The following is a 20,114-nucleotide window of genomic DNA, read 5'->3' on the forward strand; positions in this document are numbered from 1 at the left end:
GCAGAGCCTGGGGGTGTGCAAAGACCAGGCGTCTAGAATCCCATGTAGGATTCAGGACAGGTGAGGGAGGCAACCTGACTGAGCTCTAGCAGGCGGAGACCCGGTCTAGGTGGAGGAGACTGTGCTCAGAGGCTGCAATGGAGGGTTGGGGAGGCAGATGGAAGGGAAGAGGGACTTCAGGCAAAGAGGAGCTGGAGACTGAGGGAAACTTGCCTCTCTCTGTAAGGGTAAAAGTTGATCTTTGGGGTGGCTCTTGTGGTGCATGCACCCTCCTTGTAAAACTGGTTTTCAGCCTCTGGGGTCTCCAACTGGTCAAAAGGCCTGGCTCAGACCCATGGACCAGTAATCAGGCCTCCCCACCCCTTCCCAGCTCTGTTCCCTATCCTGCCCCAGGGCGCACAGAGAGGGAGAGGCGGCCCCTCGCGCCCCAGGGCTGACGGTTGGGACCCGGGTGCTCTGAGGACTCTGGGTGGGGATGCTCGGGCGGGCTTTAGCTCCTCCGAGGTTTCGCGCCACGAGTGCGCGGGGCGCCGCAGAGGGTGGCCAGCAGCGGGGCTCTCCCGACCCGGCCCGCGGCGCTTTTACGCCGCCGCCTCGGGGTGTCTCTGCTTCGCTACGAGCCGGGAAGCGCGGCGGCGACGGCGCGACGAGGGGAGCGGGCGGTGGCGGCGGCGGCGGCGGCGGCCGCGCCAAGAAGCGCCGGGTCACCGCAGGCTGAGGCGCCCGCCGTCCCCGCCCTCCCCCTCGCTCGCCTTCTCCCTCCCTCCCGCCTCCCTCGCTCTCTCGCTCCTTCCCTCTCCCCGCCTCCCTCCGCTCTCCCCCGCCCTCCTCTCCGCGCCTCGCCTCCTCCGCCCCGCGCCCTGCGGTGCTGCAGCTGCGGGCGGCTCCAGCTGCCCCCAGATGTGGGCTGGGCGGCGCGCGGGGAACTTTCGCGCCGGCTGCGAGTGCGGGGCCCCGGCTGCAGTCCGGCTGCCATGGATCCGCCGGCGGGAGCCGCTCGCCGCCTGCTCTGCCCCGCGCTGCTGCTGCTGCTACTGCTGCCGCTCCTGCTACCGCCGCTGCCCGCGGACGCCCGGCTCGCCGCCGCCGCCGACCCCCCAGGTAGGTGCGGCGCGGCCCTCACGCCTCGCGACCCCAGTCGGCCGGGCTCCTCCCCGCCCCGCGTGCCCCACCGCCCCCTCCCCAGGCGTCGTCCAGCCTGACTTGGGCAAACTCCGCGCGCCCCGCCCGGGGCCAAGTTGGCCAACTTCGGGGCCGGATTGGCCGCGCAGGGGGCGCCCTGCGGCGCACCTGGGCGTCTCGGGCTGCGGGGAGCCTCGGAGCGCTCACGGCTGCCGGGACGCGGAGCGTGGAGACGGAGGGCCGGGAAAGCCCCGCGGCGGAGAGCGCAGCGCCAGCCCCAGCGGGTCCGGGGGAGCCAGGGCGAGGCGGCGCCCCGGCTCGCGTCCGGGGACGCTCGGGAGGAGTCGGGTGCGGAGCGCGCCGCCTTGGGCCCTGAGGATTGGTTGGGGCGACCCGGAGGGGATCCTCGAAGATCTGAGGGACCCTCCTTCACCCTCCCTGCCCTCGGGCACGCGGGGAGGGGGGCCGGTAGCGGGCTAACCCGGAGCTGTACACGGAGGACAGGCCGCCAGTGCCCGGAGGAGCCGAGTCCTCGCCGCTCCGGAGGCGAGCGGTGAGGGCAGTCGGGCGGCGGGGACTGCTGAAGGGGTAGAGGCACACGGGTAGGGGGCCAGCCGGGAATGGCTTCAGAGCAGCCCCACGTACTGCCGAGGACGGTAGGTTCAAGGGGCGGAGGATGCTCTGACCGGGCCGTCCCCTGGGGAACTGTGAGGAGCCGCGGAGCCCCAACCCGGAACGGGGCAGGGTGCGGAGCTCTTGGCTGGGAGGGTTCCAGAGGGGGTCGGCCCAGGGTCAGCGGGGGTCGGGAGTGGCGGCCCTGTTAACGCCCCTTTCCAGTTGGAAGAAGGCCGGGGAGGTGCAGGCTAGTTTCTGGGGGTTGCCTAGCGGAATGCCCTTCCCTTCTCAGTGGGGGAGGGGTTTGTGAGGACGCTGGACTCGGTGGCGGGGCCCTGGGGTTCCCAGGTCTCGACTGGTCTAACGTCCCTTCCCATTGCAGGCTGGCCCCAGGGGCACGGAGCGGAGCGCATCCTGGCGGTGCCGGTGCGCACTGACGCTCAGGGCCTCTTGGTGTCCCACGTGGTGTCGGCGGCGACGGCGCAGGCTGGGGTACGGGCCCGCAGGGCTGCCCCTGTCCAGATCCCGGGTTTCTCTGGAGGCAGCGAGGAGGACCCTGGCGGCCGCCTCTTCTACAATGTCACGGTCTTCGGCCGAGACCTGCACCTGCGGCTGCGGCCCAATGCCCGCCTCGTGGCGCCCGGGGCCACGGTGGAGTGGCAGGGCGAGTCAGGCGCCACCCGCGTGGAGCCCCTGCTTGGGACCTGCCTCTATGTCGGAGACGTGGCCGGCCTGGCTGAAGCCTCCTCTGTGGCGCTCAGCAACTGCGACGGGCTGGTGAGTACGCACATCTCTCCCTTCTTTCTGTCCATTGCCCTCGCCTGGGCTTTGGAAGCCGTTTATCTGGGAGCCCCCTGGGAGGGCAAAGCCTGTACTGAGGACCTTCTCTGCACCCCTGTGCTTAGGGACCACTGGGTACAGACTGAAGGGGTTGGCTGGAAGGCAAGTTGTTTTGATTGGACAGAGAGGGTGATTTATGCAGGGGGAAGGCCACATTTCCAAAGCACTTATCAAGTAGCAAAGTGTGGTCTCCCTTTTATGCCTGCAGGCACAGGTCTTCATCTTGCATCCAGGTGTGTGTATATCTCTGAGTGCGTGCATCTGCACATGTGTTTTGGAATGGGTACGAGTATCTGAGTACCTGTGTACTTGTGTGAACATGTGAATGTGCCATTGTGTCTTGTCCATGTGTGTATCTGCAGGTTTCTGTTCATTTGTGTGTCCGTGTCTGTTGAGTGTGTTGCTGTGCATTGTGGCATGTGTGATATTTGTGTGGGGGCATGTGTGCTGGCAGTTGGTCTTCTCGTTTCTGTGTGTGCAAGTGGTGCCAGCCTAGGGAGCAGGCAGTGGTGCTGAAATACCCAGTTATCCCTCTGCCCCCTGGCTGACTGGGAACCACTGATTTTTATGCTGTGGTTTCCTGTTGGACTTCAGCTGGTTATTTGAAAAGTTGGTTTTCTCTCTCTATTTTGAGCCAAGGGGAGCATTTGGAAATGCAGGCTCTGGTGCCCATGGGCAGCCCCTGAAGGACAGGAGAGGCTGGGGAGTGGGTCCCTTTTGGGACTGCCTGGGCCACTCAGTGTGACCAGAGCCCTGGGAAGTTCTCCTGCTTCTGAGGGCCTAGGGGGACCATGGCCTGGCATAAGGGGTCCTCGGAGGAAGCCTGGATCAATGCTCAGGGAGGAGGCTGACATTGGCGGTGCTCCATCCGGCCACCCTGAGGCCTGGCACGTGGCAGAAGCCACTGCAGTTTTCTATTTTGGATTGGGTGTGTGGTGGTCAGGCTGGCTGTGCTGGCCAGACATCTGAAGCCGCCCACCATGGGTTCCACTCTAATTGCTGCTCAGGGGACTCCTACTCTGAGCAAGTGGCCTCTCTCCCAGTCCTGCTGGCCCCCAAGCCCCCTGTCCTCAGTCTTGCCCTGCAGGCTGCAGAGCCAGCAATTACACAGAGCCCCACAACCGCTGGCGTTCTTTTTATGGAGACACAGGAAATGTCACTTGTTGCTTCGGAAAATCACTGCCTTTGGCTGGATTTAGTTAGAACCTGGGCGTACTGCAAACAACTATAAATGTCCTTGGAGGAGTTGGGTTAACACGGTGCAGGCTTTTATATCCTTGTTGCCTCTGCGGCTGCCATGGACCTCATACGTGCATCTCATTTTACACTGGAGGTGAATTTCCTAAATAGAAGGAAATTGGTGCTGGGGGCTCGGGGGGTGGCCTGGGCTGGGGTGGGGGAGTTGACATGGAGGTAGTCTGTTGCTGGGCCAACTCCTGTGTGCTAAGTAATACTTGATGGAGAGCATTTCAGGGAGGCTTTGTCCATGTATCATTCATTCTGTGATTTGTTTGTTCAGCCAGCACCTCCTAGCGCCGTTGTCCACTGTGCTGGTCAGATATGTAGCTGGCCTGGTGCCCACCTGGGGCACACATGCTCAGCTGATGGGCTGGGGCCCACTCTGGTCAGGGCTTGGAAAGCATGCTCCTGGCGGCTATTTGAAGAATGAGTTGCCGGGGGCAAAGGCACAGAGGGAAGAGCATATGCAGAGAAGTACCAGGTGTGTATCGGCTTGGTCAGAACAGGTGCAGTGAGATGTCACATGTACTGGACACACACCGGCAGAAGTGCCAGACACAGCTGGAGAGAAGACTGGAGATGGAAGAGGGACTGGCGTCTGCCTGAATGGCCTTGAATGTTGTCAGTGAAAACTGGCCTTGAGATAGTGGGGCAGCATCATTAGTTCTTCTTCTCTTTTTCCTTCTTTCTTCTTCATGTGTGTGTGTCTGTTCTGACCTTATACCACTTAATTCCTTAGCCCGTTAAGTCCCTCTGTGCATCAGTGATAGGCCCACTTGCTAAGGGCCCGGGGTTTAAACGTCATGTTTCTGGTCCACAGAGACCCTGTGGGGGAGGATTCTTCATCCCTGGTTTACAGATGGGCAGCTGAGGTTCTGGAAGGTTGAGTGACTTGCCCAAGGCCACACAGCCTGTGGTGGCAGGAGTCTGGCCTGGTTCTGTCCAGCCCCTTCTGCCATTGTGCTCCCAAGTCTGGGTGGGTAGAAGCCCCTGAGGTGTAGTAATAGAAGCTGTAATCCCTAGGCACTCCCTCTCAATAGTCCTTACAAGGCTACATGCATCTCATCCTCCCAGCAGCCATGCCACACAGTACCCCTTCCTCTGCAGCCCTGCTCTTCCTTCATAGATAGTGAAACACACTGAAGCAGGTGTGTCAGGCTGCAGTGTGTGCAGATCCCCAAGGATCTTGTTAAAATTCAGATTCTGAGTCAGTATGTCTGGGGTGGGGTTCAAGGTTCTGCATTTTTAATAAGCTACCAGGCTTGTGCTCCTGGGCTTCGGGACTGCCCTTTGAGAAGCAAAGCGCTACACCTCCATTACTGCAAAGGAGTACTACAGGATTACACCACAAGTTTCTCTGAGCAAATGCGGTTCAGTGGACAACTGGTGTGGGAAACGCTGCACCTTTGCTTTCAGCCTGGGAGATTTAAGGAGGCCCACTGGGTTCTCTGAGAAGTTCTGTAATAAAGAAACCTCTTGAACTCCGTGTAATGCAGTACTTCCCATGCAGATGGGACCATCAACACCTTCTCTGCAGAACATGTGGAACTAGCCTTCCTGGAAGACGTGTGGAGAAACCATGGAGCAGGGTCACAGCAGGCAGCTGTGGTCTTACAGCTTAAGTTTAGATGCTTAGGTGGGACAAGCCTCTCCCAAGAGCCATAGGCCCTTTCAGGCCTATCGTCCTGCTCCTGGCCTGGGACACACATTTGCTCATATACTTGCTTGGCCCCGAATTTGTTTCTCTGCCTTAAAGGAAGGCAGTAGTAGCTTTGTTTTCTGTGGACAGGAGTCTCCTAATCTATTCAGCACGAGGGGATTCTTATGGTCGGCATCCTTTCAGTCACAAGCGAAGGAAAACTCAAGTCAAATTAGTTTAAACAGAAACGGGCAGTTAGCAGCTCACATAATGGTCAGTCTTTAGGCATGGCTGGATCCAGGTGCTCCTGTCATTAGAACTCTTGCTGTCTCTTGCCTCTGCCTTCTTATGTGTTGGCTTTGTTCTCAGGTAGAGTCCTTCTGTGGTAAGTCAAGGGGCCCCACCGGTGCTGGCTGGCATCTTTTTCTGATAATTCCAGCTGAGTCCTGGGTAGCACTCTCTTCAGGCTGGGGCCAGATGCTCCCATGAGAATCAGGACATGAGGCTTGTAGAACCCCATGGATGGAGAGCGCAAGGGGTGCTGCTCCCTATAATGATATGAGGTTGGAACCTGGGTGTGCCAAGGTGAAAATTCTACTAGAGTCAGGTAGAGGTACAGACTCAGGAAATGCCACATGCTTCATAAGACATACCATATACTTTATTTCCAGAGAGGTTGGTAGGTGTAGTTTCCAGGTTCTTTTATGGTCACTAGACAGGTATTGTTCATCATATTCACAGGGAAAGGTTAACATTTGCCTTTTCACAATGCATGAGAAAGTAATGCTTAACAAAGGATTCTTGTATATCTCATTGCTATGAAAGAGTTTTCTAGTACCTCTCAGGCCACATGATAAGTGTACTAATGTCACATCATTCTTACATGCTCATTAAAAACCCAATGAGAAGCCTGTTGACATAAAAAGTAATAACAGAACGTCACAGTTTACTGTGCCCTTATTATGTGCCAGGCTTTCTTCTGAGCACCTTATGCTATATCACCTTGATTAATCCTCACAGCACCCTATGGTGTATGCTGATATTATCCCCATTTTACAGATGAATAAACCGAGATAGCTTACTTCAAGCTTTGCAGTCTGTATTTAAACTCATGTCTGTTTGGTTCCAAGCCCAGCTCACTACCTGTTACTGCGTTTTTTGCACACCAACAAAAAGAATAAAAATGGAGAAATGCATTTCTTTAAAACATTTCTAGTCAACTCCTGGAGATCTTCTCAGTTAGCGGCATTGACTGTTGTCAGTGTCAGTGAGTGGGAGCTGGGAGCAGGTCTGGTGGCCAAGTGGCTTGGTGACTTGCGGCTGACTTGCTCTGGGCTGCAGCTCCTTTCAGGTGGCCTGAGTCCTCGTGGCTAGGTGATGGCAGTGGGGACTCCAGTAGGATGGAAGCACCCTGCCGTACCTCTGTCTTCCTCACACAGTGCAGCTCAGGGGACCTCTCTGGCCTGGTGTTTCTGGTTGGCAAGGCCATCGGTGGAAGCGTCCATGGGCTGGGCAGTGACTCTGTGAGGCAGGCTCAAGGGCTGCTGCCTTGTGGGCTGGCGCTCCCCTGCTGGGTTGCCATCCTGGCCAGGCACCTGCTCTGTATAGTCTTGATGGGCATTAAAAATCACTAAGGGCCACAGAGAGAAGTCATTTCCTGGCCTAAGGGACTGAATTGAGTTTCATTTTTCCTAAAAAGGCTGCTGTCTTTTAGGCCACACACTGGGCTCCAGCAGGTTCAGGTGCTGGAATGCGGAGGGCAGGTACAGCAGGCTTGGGCTGCAGGGCTGGGGGTGAGAGGTGTGTGGGACTTGCAGCTGCCCTTTGTAGGGTCTTCCTACCTTTCACCTCACCTTGGCACTGCCTGGAGGGCAATGAGAAGGTCTCAGGAACACCAAAGAGGGGCTGCGGGAGCGTCCGGGTTCCCTGGGTGTTGGGGCTGCTCAGGTCAGAGGAGCAGAGGTACCTGCTTGGCCCCTGCTCTTGGCAATCTACACAGCTGCCCAGGGTGCTCTCAGCCTCCTCCATGGCTTATAATTCTCCTTGTTGTTTAAGACTCGTTCAGTTTAAGTGGCAGAAAACCAACTTGGATGAAACAAACAAAGGATGTCATGGGCCCAGTTATCCTTGGGGTCCTGAGGAGTTCCAGCTTCAGGCATGGCTGGATCTAGCGGATTCAGGGCTGCTTTTAGAACATGCTTTCTGCCTTTCAGCTCTGTCAGTGTCTGTGTTCATCTCAGGATGGCTCTCCCCATGTGGGGTCCACCAGCAGCTCCTGGCTTAACTTGTCTTCCATGGTTGCGATCTCTTGGAAATGGAGAGCACTCCTTTTTGGATGGTTCTTGCTAGAGTCCTGGGGAGGGTTCTAATGGGTCCTACTTAGGTTATAGGCCCACCTTTAAATCAATCACTGTGATGTGGGCCTGGCCAGAGTCTCTTGCCCCTCTTTGGGGTTGAGAGTGAGGGTCAGATCCCCAAACTCTGGAATGGATTGGGGTTTTATCATAAAAGCAAGAGGAAGGACCAGTGTGCTGGGCTGCCACTCTCCACCCAGACTTCAGGCCCTACATCTGGCCCGAATCTCTTCCTGTGCTCCAGACTTGCCTGCCCAGCTGCCTTGGGAGCTCTTTCCCTGAGTGACCCCATGCTTCTGAAATGGAACACAGGTCTCTCTACTCTCTTCCAGACCTCACCCTTCACTTGGGCAGGAATCCCAGGATCGCCCTTCCCTTCCCACTCCATGACCGCCACATCCAGCCAGTCATCATCCTAGACATCTCTGGACTTCATCCCAGTTCCCATCTTTCCACCACACTTAACTCCAAGCCCCGACTTTTGCCCATGTGATCCTTAGCCACTCCAAATTGGAGCAACTCTTTCCCCCAACAGCTGCCAGACTGATTTTTGTAAACCACACATTCAATCATGTCACTCCTTTGCTTAAGACCTTTCTTAAGTGGTGGTCTTAAGTGGTCTTAAGTCTTTCTTAAGTGGTGGTCTTAAGTGGTTCTTATTGCCCTTAAAAAAAATCCAAACTCAGAAAAAAAATTCAAACCCACTGGCCTGGCATACAAGGCCTCCCATGACCTGACCCAGTAGCCTTCAGCCTCATCTGTCACTGTGTCCCGCCTCATGCCTGTGCTCCAGTCACATCAAGCTTTCAGTTTCTCCACCACTGGACACTCCCATCCTAGGGTCTTTGCACAGGCTGTGCCCTCGCCTGGACCACTCTTATCCCTCCCTCTTTACCTGGCTCACTCTGTAGGTCTCAGCTAAATGGCACTTCATCCAGGAAGCTGTCCTATACATTCACATGCCACGTTGTACCCCATGCTTCTTTGGTAACTTGTACTATGGGCAACTTGTACCTGGGCCCACAGGGCCCAGCTGCACCTGGGGGGAGCTCAGCTAGGGACCATGAAATGAGTGTGCCTGGGGAGTGGGGGCTGGAAGCCTGTGAAGTTCCTTGCCCCCTAAGACCCTGTGCCCCATGCCCAGGGATGGCCCACCTCTCCTTGTATGCTTTGCTGCAGACCCCAGAATGTCCACACTCAGTGGGGTAGGCCCCCTTGGAGAATGGCCAAAAGCTCTGCTTCCTTTCCTACAGGAAAGCACTTGTGCACACATGTGGTTTTGCACAGTTTTCTTGCTCCCTCTTTGGGGTTCATGAAACGTGAGTTCAAAACCTGTGGTCTAAATGAAACTACGTAAGGAGGGAAGCCACTCTGAGCCTGTTTGGAGGAGGGATGGGGGTGGTGAAGAGACCTTGGACTGGGCTCTGGCAGGTCATCGTGCAACTCTGGGCAAATACTCCCACCATGAGCCTCGGTTTGTCCAGTGACAAGTGGGGCTGGATCAATTATTTCTGAGACCCTTCTAGGGCAACTCTGGGTTTCTTAGGGGCCAAATGGGGACCAGTTGAGGGGATCAGGCTGATGGAGAGGTGGGGACCCTGGCTAGTCTATGCCCTGCCTCCCTTGATAGATTGTTGGCCCTCAGGAGCATGGGCTCCTTGTTGCCAGACCTATGGATGTTTCTTCAGAGAAGCTGCTTTTCTGAGTCTGCTGATATCACGTGGGCAGATGAATCCAGTGTGAATCCAGTGAGCTCTGAGGTCCCCTGACCGGGCCTCCAGAGGCATATGTGGAAATGTTGAGAGCTATGCTGGCAGCAGGATCGTTAGATGGGCCAGGGCTCCCTGCAGGCAGGGGCTGTCTTTGAGAACTTGCTGAGAACCCAGCCTTACTTCATCACAGCTACCCCATGCCCTCTTCTGGGGCATCCACAACCTCCTGTCTGGCTTCCTCACCACTTCTCACTGAGTGCCGTTTGGCGGGAGGGAAGGGGCTTCGCAGGGGCTCTTCCCTGCTGGGACTGGGGAGGGATGTGCACTGACCTGTGGCTGCCATGGTGGAGGCTGGCTTGTCAGGGGTTTGTGCTAGGGGTGACAGAGCAGCAGCCCACGGCCCCTGCCCACCTCATGGTGGCCCCTCAGAATGGTGTAGGCATGTCTGTGGTCTGAAACCCAGACTCAACAGGCTTCAGCAAATATGGTATCTGAAGGCACTTACAGTTGTCCAAATCTTAGAGACAGGGGGTAGAGTGGAGGTTGTCAGGGGCTGAAGGAGGGAGATGGGGCGTTGTTGTTTCGTGGGTACAGAACTTCAGTTTTACAAGAAGGAAAGAGTTCTGGAGATGGATGGTGGTGATCATTGCACAACATTATGAATATATTTAATACCACTGAATTGTTCACTTAAAAGTGGTTAAGATGGTAAATTTTATGTTATACGTATTTTATTTTATTTTTTAATATTTATTTATTTGGTTGTGCCGGGTCTTAGTTGCGGCTCGTGGGCTCCTTAGTTGTGGCTCACTGGCTCCTTAGTTGTAGTATGTGACTCCTTAGTTGTGGCAGGTAGGCTCCTTAGTTGTGGCTCATCGGCTCCTTAGTTGTGGCATGCAAGCTCTTAGTTGCGGCATGCCTGTGGGATCTAGTTCCCTGACCAGGGATTGAACCCAGGCCCCCTGCATTGGAAGCACAGAGTCTTATCCACTGCACCACCAGGGAAGTCCCTGTTATATGTATTTTACCACACACACACAAAAGGCATCTGAGGACTGGTGGGATTGGGTAGGTAATTCAGGGGTGGCGTGGCGCCCCTGCTCGCCCAGCTCCCTCTCCCCAGTGTGACTCTGTTCCTTGGTGGACCATTGGCTGTAGTTGGACCCACACCCCTCACATCCCCCAGGTATAACCAGGTGCAAAAGGGAAACAGACTACTTTTTGGAGGTTCCTGCCACAGTTCTGACTTCACTCTGAACGGACAGGCTTAGGTCATGGGACCTTTCCATAGCCAATCACTGTGGCCCAGCAATGCATCACGCAGGAGCATAGTGAAGCCCGACTAGACCCCTCATGAAGGCCAGCATAGTTGGTCACCGATCTCTGAGCCTCAGCCCAAGGAGGCCAGCTCTTTCTGCACCATCTTCTGTCACATTGCCATCCCTGCCCTGACTCCACTGCCTGGTTGTGTGTTTCTGGCATTGGTTCCCGAGTGTAAGGATGCTGCTCCTTCAGGTGTTGGCAGGTTTCAGGTTTCCCCTGCCTGATGGCCAGCCTTGACTGCCCATCCCCCCATATGCCCAGCATTTAGTGAGTGAGGAGTGACCCAGCATCAGCTGGGAGGCGGGGGAAGGCTGGGTCTTCACCCAGACCTGCTGTGAGGACCACAAACGCCACAACCTGCGTGAGTAGAGGAGTCATCGAAGGGCTCATCCGCTCTGAGCCACAGGGATGCCCCCCCGCACCCCCCCGCCATGGCCTGGTGTGTCCACTCAGCATAGAGGATGGCTTCGCTGTGTGGTGGCCTGAGCTGTGGCCTGGGCCTCCTCATTCTGGTCTCTGAGATCTGTAGGGTCAAGTAGGCATGGGGACTCTCTTGGGACCATGGGTCTATACTGGTAGGCAGATGAGTCCTTGACTACCCCTACTGCCCTCCTGCACTCGGGCAGGCTGGGGGGTTTTGTGTTGCTGCCAGAACACAGCAGGCTGCTGGTGTATGTGAATGTGTGTGCATGTTCCTATACATGGGATGTGTGTGTATATGTATGTGGAAATGTGTGCATGTGTATGCATATCTGTATGAGTATGATGTGTGTGTATGTGAGTGTGTGTGGGTATCTGCGTATGCCTGTGTGCATTTAAGTAAGCATGTGTGCGAGTGTGTGTATTCAAGTGTGAGTGTGCATGTGTGGTCATGTATGTTCTTGGCAGGGGTTTCCTGCAGGGGAGGGGACTGAGGTGGGATGGAGGTACTGAGGGGATGACTCCAGCCCCCTGAATCTTGGCGCCGCCTTGGGCCCCCCCTCCCCACAGTGGCAGGCATGCTGGAATGGGAGGGCCCAGGTAGGAGCCTCTTGCTCTGCTGCGTATGTTTCATATTAAATGTCAGCTGTCCACTGGGTCTGCTGTGCTGCCATTAATATGGAGAAGTTATTACTGAGCCTGGAGCCGGCTCCTCAGGCTGATCCATGAATTTCAATTACACTGCATGTCTACTCCAGGGCCTGTGGAGCGGGGCACACAGCTTCTGCTCCGAGGCAGAGGAAACCCTAGCGTCTAGGACCAAGGCTCAGGCAGGCTCTGCACTGCCCTACCCTGCCCTTTACATTTCAGTGATCACCATGGTGAGCAGCGGACTTAGTGTGGGCTGGAGGCTGCCATGTCACATGGTCAGCTTTGCCCTGCGCAGCTGGGCAGCCTGGACAAGGGCCACAAACACTGCCGAACATCAGTTCCTTGGATTGCCAACCTCGCTGGGCTTTGGAAGGGTGGGTGCACTTAGCCCAGGCCCCGGGTTTGGGAAGTGTTGGCTGTTTCTGTGTTTCATTGCATCTAAGATGCCATCAATTATAGGGCGCCACAAGAAAGAGGGGACACTCCCAACTAAACCACACCACTGCACCTTAACTGCAGTCCCGTGAGGTGTAGGCACCAGCCACCCCGCCTCTAGTTGCTCTGAGTGGTGGGCTGTTTTTCCTGGCTTGCTCACTTTGCTTCCTTAGTGTGTGACTGGCTTCGTCCACTTCTGGGTGTCTTCCTCTCTTTGGTAAAGGAACGAGGTTACAGTCCTTCCTCCAGGGACATTCCTCACGGATGCCAAAGCTACACACTCTGTCGTCTCCGTGCTTTTCTGCACACACTGTAATTTTTTGCATCACAGTGTGACTTCTTGAAGACATTTTGGGCGGCAAAGGTCTCAACACACGAAATGTTGACCCTATAAGTAACTCAAGCGAAGTAATGGCAATACAAAACACTATGGCGGAGTTGGTGTGTGCCAGGCAATGCCAGCCACCCCATGGCTGCTGCCAGCTGCCGGCAGTGATAAGACCCATTGATTTCATCCTGAGTTTGGATGTGGTAAATGTGAAAAATGGGTGTCTTAGAGTCCCAGACACATAGTTTTATTATTATGATGATGTTACAAGTGATTTCAGGGCCTAAGAGCTGGCACATAATTCCCATGCTAGGGAAGCAGGGCAGCGGCAGAGACTGGGCTGTTCAGACTGGAGGGAAAAGCCCTTGCCGGCTCTGTGAGCAGAACATTCAAAGATTTATCTTTGAGGGACTTCCCTGGTGGGATGCAGGTTCGATCCCTGGTCGGGGAACTAAGATCCCACATGCCGCGGGGCAACTAAGCCCGCGTGCCACAACGAGGATCCCGTGTGCCGCAACGAGGATCCCGCATGCCACAACAAGGATCCCGCGTGCCGCAACTAACACACGGCACAGCCCAAAAATAACAACGACAACAAAAAGAGATTCATCTTTGAACCTGGATATTTCTCCTTTGAAAACAGGGATTGGAACCACATGGCAAATAGGGTGTATTTATGTTTCATGCAAGGTATGTCTAAGGCTCAGCGGTGGCCAGTCTGATTGAGACAGAGCCTCTGGAGGTATGATAGAAACTGGCTCAAGAGCTGTGAGTATGTATAATTTTTTAAATGAATTATGCCACATACTGTCTCCAGTCAGTTGCAAATGAAACCTCAGGTCTGATATCACAGATAAATTCTTTTTTTCTTTCAGCCTCTTCTTGTACCAGTACTGAATTCTGCTCATTATAAGAGCTTTAAATCTCTAATATCTAAAGTACTGGCTACTTGACAGCTGTGCTGTTCACTACTGTGGTAGCTACAAGCCACTTGAGGCTGTTGGCTATTTGAGATGTGGCTGGTCTGAACTGAGAGGTGCTCTTGAGTGTAAAGTATACTCCAGAATTCAAAGACTTAGTACCCAAAAAAAGAATAAATAAAATAAAATATCTAATTGATAAATTTAAAGTATTGATTACAGGTTAAAATGATAATAGCCTGGATGTGTTGGGTTAAGTAAAATATATTGCTGAAATTAATTTCACCTTTTTTTTTTAACATGGCTACATGCGACATATTACATTTCTGTTGGGTAGTGCTGCTTTGAAACATCTGGCTGGATACTCCCCATTTCGCTGTTATTCTTTTGCAAAATTTTCTTGGCTGGTCACATCTGTTTATTGTTTCAATTGAATTTTAGAATTGTTTTGTCAGGTTAGAAAAATCCCTTGTGAATTTGATTGACATTAAATTAAACTTAGAAACCAATTAAAGGAGGAATGGACAAAATTTGTAGTATTTACCAGGAACATGGTGTATTTTTCAGTCGATTTAATTCTGCTTTGATGTTGCTTCGTAAAGTATTACACATTTTTTTATATGGGTCACCTATTGTTTTAAATCACGGCCATTTCAAGGATATTTTTCTTTTTGCCATTGTGAATTGAATCATTTCCATCTATCGCTGGTATACAGGATGGCTATTGATTTTTATATAATTATCTTTTATCAGGATGCTTGATTGAACTCATTAATTCTTTTTTTTTGAACTCATTAATTCTAATACATCTTTGTGAATTCCCTTGGGTTTTCTGTGTATACAGTTGTCCTATCTGTAGACTGTGGTAATTCTGGAGGCTCGTTTTCAATCTGTGCCATCTAGAACCTTTGGAGTAACGTTAAGTAACAGCAGTGGCTTTGCGTATCCCTTTCTGCGCCTGCCTCTGATGGGGACGCCCCTGGCGTTTCTCTGCTTGCTCGTGGACTAAGATGGATTTCATGCGAAGGCAGTATCCTTTGAATTCTAGTTTTCATCAGCAAAGGAGCTGAAATCTAGATAAAATGTGTCTAACCCTCACACTGCCACCACCCTCCTTGAAGGGTAAAGGCATTGCAGTTCCCAGGGGCTGTGTCTCCTGCTGTCCTGGACCTCAGGGCTGCTGCCGGGTCCCCTCAGTTGCAAGCTTGCTGGCCCAGAATACAAGCCAGCCCCTGTGTACAGCTGTCAGCCACTCACAGGAAGCGTTTGTGGGGTGCGGGGAGCTTTGCCGAGGAAGGTGGAGGAGGCTGCACTGCCCAGCCGTGCAGATGGTTCCCTGTAGAACAGGGACTGGTTCTTAGAAAGCCCATCTGTGGGGGAATTGTCACTTTGACGGCAGGTTCCCCTCCTCTCAGTGATGTCTCTCCCATCCTCCAATTTCTCTGGGGCAAGCCTCCTGGCTCCTCCTCTCCTGAGTCTTACAGAAGACTTTGTCCCCCTTTCTGAGTCACTGGTACCTGCTGACCCAGGCCCCCTACATCCCGCTGTTACCTTTATTCCCACATGCTTCTAGAAGGTCTTTTTCCAAAGACTGTTGCCCCCTAGAGGAAATCTGTGGCCTGTAAAAATAAATTTGTTTTCCATCATGTTATCTGTCTGCCCACAGACAGGCGTGGGTTTTGGGCAGCTTTGAACAATGCCTGTGCCTAGGCCTCACGCTGAGAGATTCTGACTCATCAGACCTGGGCAGGACCTGGGGGTCAGGAGGTGTGAGGTTGGACAGAACCGGGTTTGGGACCCTGCACTTCTTTTGCTGGCCTGTGACCCTCAGTTTCCCTACTTGCGATGCCACCTGCCTCGGAGGGCGTCTGTCTGTGAGGGAGTGACAGGGAATGAGGCTGGCTGGCCTCAGTCCAAAGGAATGTCGTGGGGAGATTGGGGCGAAAGGAGATGTTGGCCAAGAGGGACGGCCAGGCCTCCAGGCGGCGTGGGACCAGGGGAGCTGCCTTTGGGGTGGTGGCTCCTGACCCTCTCTGCTCCCTCACCTAGGAATTCAGAGTCTGGCAGAGGGAGGACACCCTCCCTTGCATGGCCATCCCAAAGGCTGGCTCTGCACGCTGCAGGCACGTGGAACTCAGTGGGCACTGATGCCGCAGATCCTGTCAGCAGGGTAGGCACAGGGGCGTCCTCCTCCTTGAAGCCCCCCCAACCAGACCGCAGGCCCTGTGAGGCTCCCAACCTTATCCCCTCCCTTCTGCTCTCTGCACCCGCCGGCTGACCATTAGCCACTGGCCTGAGCTCACTAGCTCCAAGCTGGGGTCTGGGCGTCCGGGTGCGTGGGTCCGTCACAGCCTGGAGTGGCTTGTCTGAGACCCGCATGCACAGAGCAAGGAGAGGTCCTGGCCCTGGGCTCAGCTCAGCTGACAGAGGGCGGGCCTGTGTCTCCTGAGCAGCTCCCAAACAGGGAGAGGTGGAGGGTTTGGGGGTAGTGCTGGGTCCTGGCTCACAGGCCCCTGGCATCCCTTCTCTCCCTCTCTCTTCCCCGCCTTACCCCTCCCTCCCCTCCCTCTTGTCCCTTGCTTCCCTTCTGTCTCTTTCTCTCTTCCCTCATCCTCCCCTTCCCTCCTCACTCCACCCCTCCCTCCCTCTTCTCTTTCCTCCCTTCTTTCCACTCCCTCCCTCCCCCTCCCTTCCTTTCCCTCCTCTCTCTTCTCTCTGTCCTCCCCTTCTTTCCCAGAGTGAGGGGAGCCCCCTTCGTCACCCTGGATGACGTCATCCTGGGCAGTGGGCTCTTCATCTCTGGCCCCAGGCTGCGCCTGCATTGTCCTATTTACAGTCACCTCCTGTGATGCTCACAAGCTCCCACCGGCAACAGGCACACTCAGGGAAGGCGACATTATCCCGCTGTACTTGGAGGAAAGCAGGGCTCAGAGAGGGGGGCAATGACCTAGCTCAGGTCACACAAAGTCCAGAGCCTAGGCTCCTTCTGCTGTAGTTGGAGCTCTGGATCCAGCCCCTGCTATCCTCAGAGGTACACATCACCCCCCCACCCAGCATCCACACAAGCAGGGTTAATTGCTACCGGGGGAGGGCTGACTTCTTGGTGCACTTCCCAGAAAATGAGGTCAAGGCCTCGCTCTGCCTTGCTGGAGTAGCCCCCACTTCAGATAGTGTGGCCTGGCCTTTGGGTGCCATCTTTCCTGCCAGGGTGCCCAGGCCCTTGCTGACTGTGTCCTTACTAGGGAGGCTGGTCGGACCAAGCTGTGTTCTGCCCCAGGGCTGCCATAGAAGGTTGTGCAGGTGGTGTCCTGCGCAAGGGCATCCGGGCAAGGGGACGAATGAGGTTGGCTTCTGCTCAGTGTCTGGGAGTGGATGGAGTAGAAGGCAGAGGGTGGCCAAAGCTGAGTGGTGGACACCAGAGGGACAGGAAGGGTGTGCCAGACATCTGCCCCCACCATCAAGTTCACTGGACTTGCTTCATTCTTCTCTCTGAGGAGCTCCTGGGTCTGCATTTGGAGTACAAGAACCAAAGCCAGGGCCAGTCGCAGGGGGCTGCTGTCCGTGGATGATGGCTCTGGTGACCTGGGTGGATATTCTGGGACTGGGCATGATGGGGGAGGGCAGATGGTAGGCTCTGTCCAGGCGTCAGCTTGTCCTGCTCGGGGGCAGGGTCCTCGAAGTCCTCCCCAACCTGAAGGTGCTCCTTGGTTCCAGTGGAATGAGCTCGGCTCCTGAGTGCAGGGGTTGGGCTGGGCCCCTCAGCCCTGGGCATTTGCTTTGGGTTAATTATATGGGTGTGGATATGATCCTATTGTTGCTGAAACTTGTATTTCTGTGATGACTGGTGGTTGCTCCTCAGCAACCTCCTCCCCCTCCTCCCCCCTCCCCCACACGCCTTTTCCTCTTCTGAAGCTGGCTGGTCCTCCTTGGGGCTAAACATTAACCCTTTGTTATCTTGGGCAGATTTATATTCATGAAGTTTCCTTTCTTATTTTACCTTGCTGACTTTCATTTCTTCTGGTCACCTCTGCCAGGCCCTTCCTGTTGATTTCTTCTGTTTATTTAGGCTATAGAATATAATCAGCCTTTCAAAGAAGTGCTTCATAGGTTTTGATTTTTTTCTGATTTGAATTTTAAATATTTAACTTCTTTAATTCCAGTGAAGTGTGTTTCCTGTACTGTATAAGGTATTGGTTTTAAGTATTTATTTTTTCTAAATTGCCTCTCTGGGGTCTCAGCACCATTCATTTACTAATTCACCCTTCCTCCTGACTTTGGGGTGCATATTCCCTAACTATGAAGTTCATGGAGGTGATCTGGCTTATTTCTGGCCTTTCTGCTCTTCTTCTTGCACCAGGAGTAGGGTCTTTTAATTACTTTTGCCTAACAATATGTTGTGATACCTAATAGGGCAAGCATCACCATCGTGACTTAAAATGGCTATTTTTGTCCATTTTTCAAATGGATTTTGGGTTTGTTTTCTATCGTTTTAAACAATATCATAAGAGGATCTTTATTTTGGATGATATTGCATGCTTAAATTAGTGTCCAGCATACAGCAGGGCCTCAGCAAATCTTTACTGAACAAGTGAATGACATCTTCATGACGATTAATTTTCTCAGGGAAATAAGAACATTAACTCAAATCTTTTAAAATATATCCCTTATTTACTACCAAGAGTTAGAATTTTATTGCCATTGTGAATAGGATCTTTTCCATTATATTTTATAGTAGGTTATTATAGATGTCTAGGAACATTTTTAATCTAGGATACAGCAGGTGATCATTTACTCAGAATACCTGGGACCTACTTGTTCCAGATTAATAATATTCTCAGAGTTTAGACACTTTCATTCCCAAAGAGCCAACGGAAATAAAAACAGCACGTGAGTACAAATTATATATGCATTTGCACAATTGCAGCTAAACACACGACAGCCATCGTTGACCTAGCAAACTCAAGCCCCATCAGGCCTCACCGGCTCCTTCTCATTTGCTCCCAATGACTTGCATCTTCCTCTTGCGCTTCAGCAAAATCAATCTTCCATTATCATAGTGGCACAGATGCAAAACATGGATAATCACAAAAAATCCTTTTAAAATAAATCTCTCGATTGGATGTTTCCCATGTTTGCACTCTAGATATGCAAGTTTCCATATTTATTTCGCATCTAGGCATTTTCATGAACTTCCATATTATTATGTTTGTCCTTTTTGGGGGATTATTTTTGCAGGAGAGGATTTTCTAAGTATGCAGTTATTTCTGCAATTCATAATATTTTCGCATCTTTTTCAATATTTATTCATTTTATGTCTTATTACGTTGGTTAGAGTATAAAATTGAATTTTAGTAATTTTGTGTGGGAGCCACAACCATGTCTTCAGAGCATCTGGCCTGCCGCCGTCTACGGGAGAGCAGGACCAGGTCCTGCTTCTCTTTCTGCGAATGCTGTGGACAGTGGACCTAAAGTGGACAAGTCTGGGTGGAAGTGATCTCCCGTCTTCACTTACCCTTGGTGGAGCTACTTTTCTTTTCCTGGTCTTGTATCAAGTAGAGCTTGAGCATAGAACATGGATGTGTGGTGGTTTTGGGGGGGATGAGTAGCAGTGACTGGTGGGCCCCCATTAGGCCCGCCATTAGGTCAGGGAGTCTCTCTCAGCCCAGTGTGGCCTGTTAGGTGTCCCCTACAGCCAAGGAGCTGTGCACCCGGGCAGGATTGTTTGCAGGGCTGGCAGGAAAATGACTGTCTTTGAAAGACTGTCCTGAGTTTCAGCTGGGGAAGTGGTTCAGTGAGACACTTTCAGGGGAGGGCTGGCAGGTAGATCCAGATGTATAACCTGAAACTCTGAACGGAATGAATGAATCTGAACTTTGAAACCCCGTTTTGAGTTCCTGCCTTGCCCCTTTGCAGTGTAATAATTTCTGAACTTAAGTGTTCTCATCGTGCAGGGCGGAGTTTGCAAACTGGCGGGCTGTGTGCCATGTCCACCCACAGATGAGTTTTGTTTGGCCTTCCCAGTGTTTGACAAATTTCTCACAGAGCTCCAGATTTCCAGTTTCTCTGGAGGACCTGGGAGAGCTGTTAGGCCTGTATTCCAGAGGGCTGGAACTGAGCAGGGCCAGAGCCCTCCAGAGGGATCTCACAGCCTCAGCACTACGGTCTCTGCTGCTCCCTGTGGTCACACCCCACCCCGCCTCAGTCACCTTCATTTCCTGCGTGGGCCCTGTGTTGGCACCTGAGCATTTCTCTGATGTTGAGGTGGATGCCGGAGGGGTTCTACGGCTGGTCGTTTCTTCCTCCCACCTCGGTCTCAGGCTTACGGACCATTGTCTCTGTGTGAGGCCCGGTGGGCTAGTCAGATGCGGTCCCGCCCCATGTTTGATTCTGGCTCCCTCACTCGCAGAGCCTCCTATTTCTCACCTGTGAAAGGTAAATTTGATGGCAGCAAACCGTCTGGTGGGTTATTATGAGGATTCAGTGAAGTGAGGCCCACGGCTGGCACTTAGTAGCGAA

General features: G+C 53.3%; 1 protein-coding gene across 2 annotated transcripts in view; it reads left to right on the plus strand.

Annotated features, from left to right (window-relative positions):
- The first annotated feature begins 888 nt into the window (after nt 1-888).
- The window catches only part of ADAMTS2 (ADAM metallopeptidase with thrombospondin type 1 motif 2), a 229,653-nt gene continuing 210,427 nt past the window's right edge, over nt 889-20,114 (plus strand). For both annotated transcript variants that reach the window (XM_061190082.1, XM_061190083.1), the window contains exons 1-2: nt 889-1,101; nt 2,120-2,514. In XM_061190082.1, the coding sequence (XP_061046065.1) occupies nt 975-1,101; nt 2,120-2,514 (522 nt within the window). In that variant the 5' untranslated portion in view covers nt 889-974. The remainder of the gene's footprint in view (nt 1,102-2,119; nt 2,515-20,114) is intronic.

Source organism: Eubalaena glacialis, chromosome 4 (assembly GCF_028564815.1).
Source record: "Eubalaena glacialis isolate mEubGla1 chromosome 4, mEubGla1.1.hap2.+ XY, whole genome shotgun sequence".
NCBI lineage: Eukaryota > Metazoa > Chordata > Mammalia > Artiodactyla > Balaenidae > Eubalaena > Eubalaena glacialis.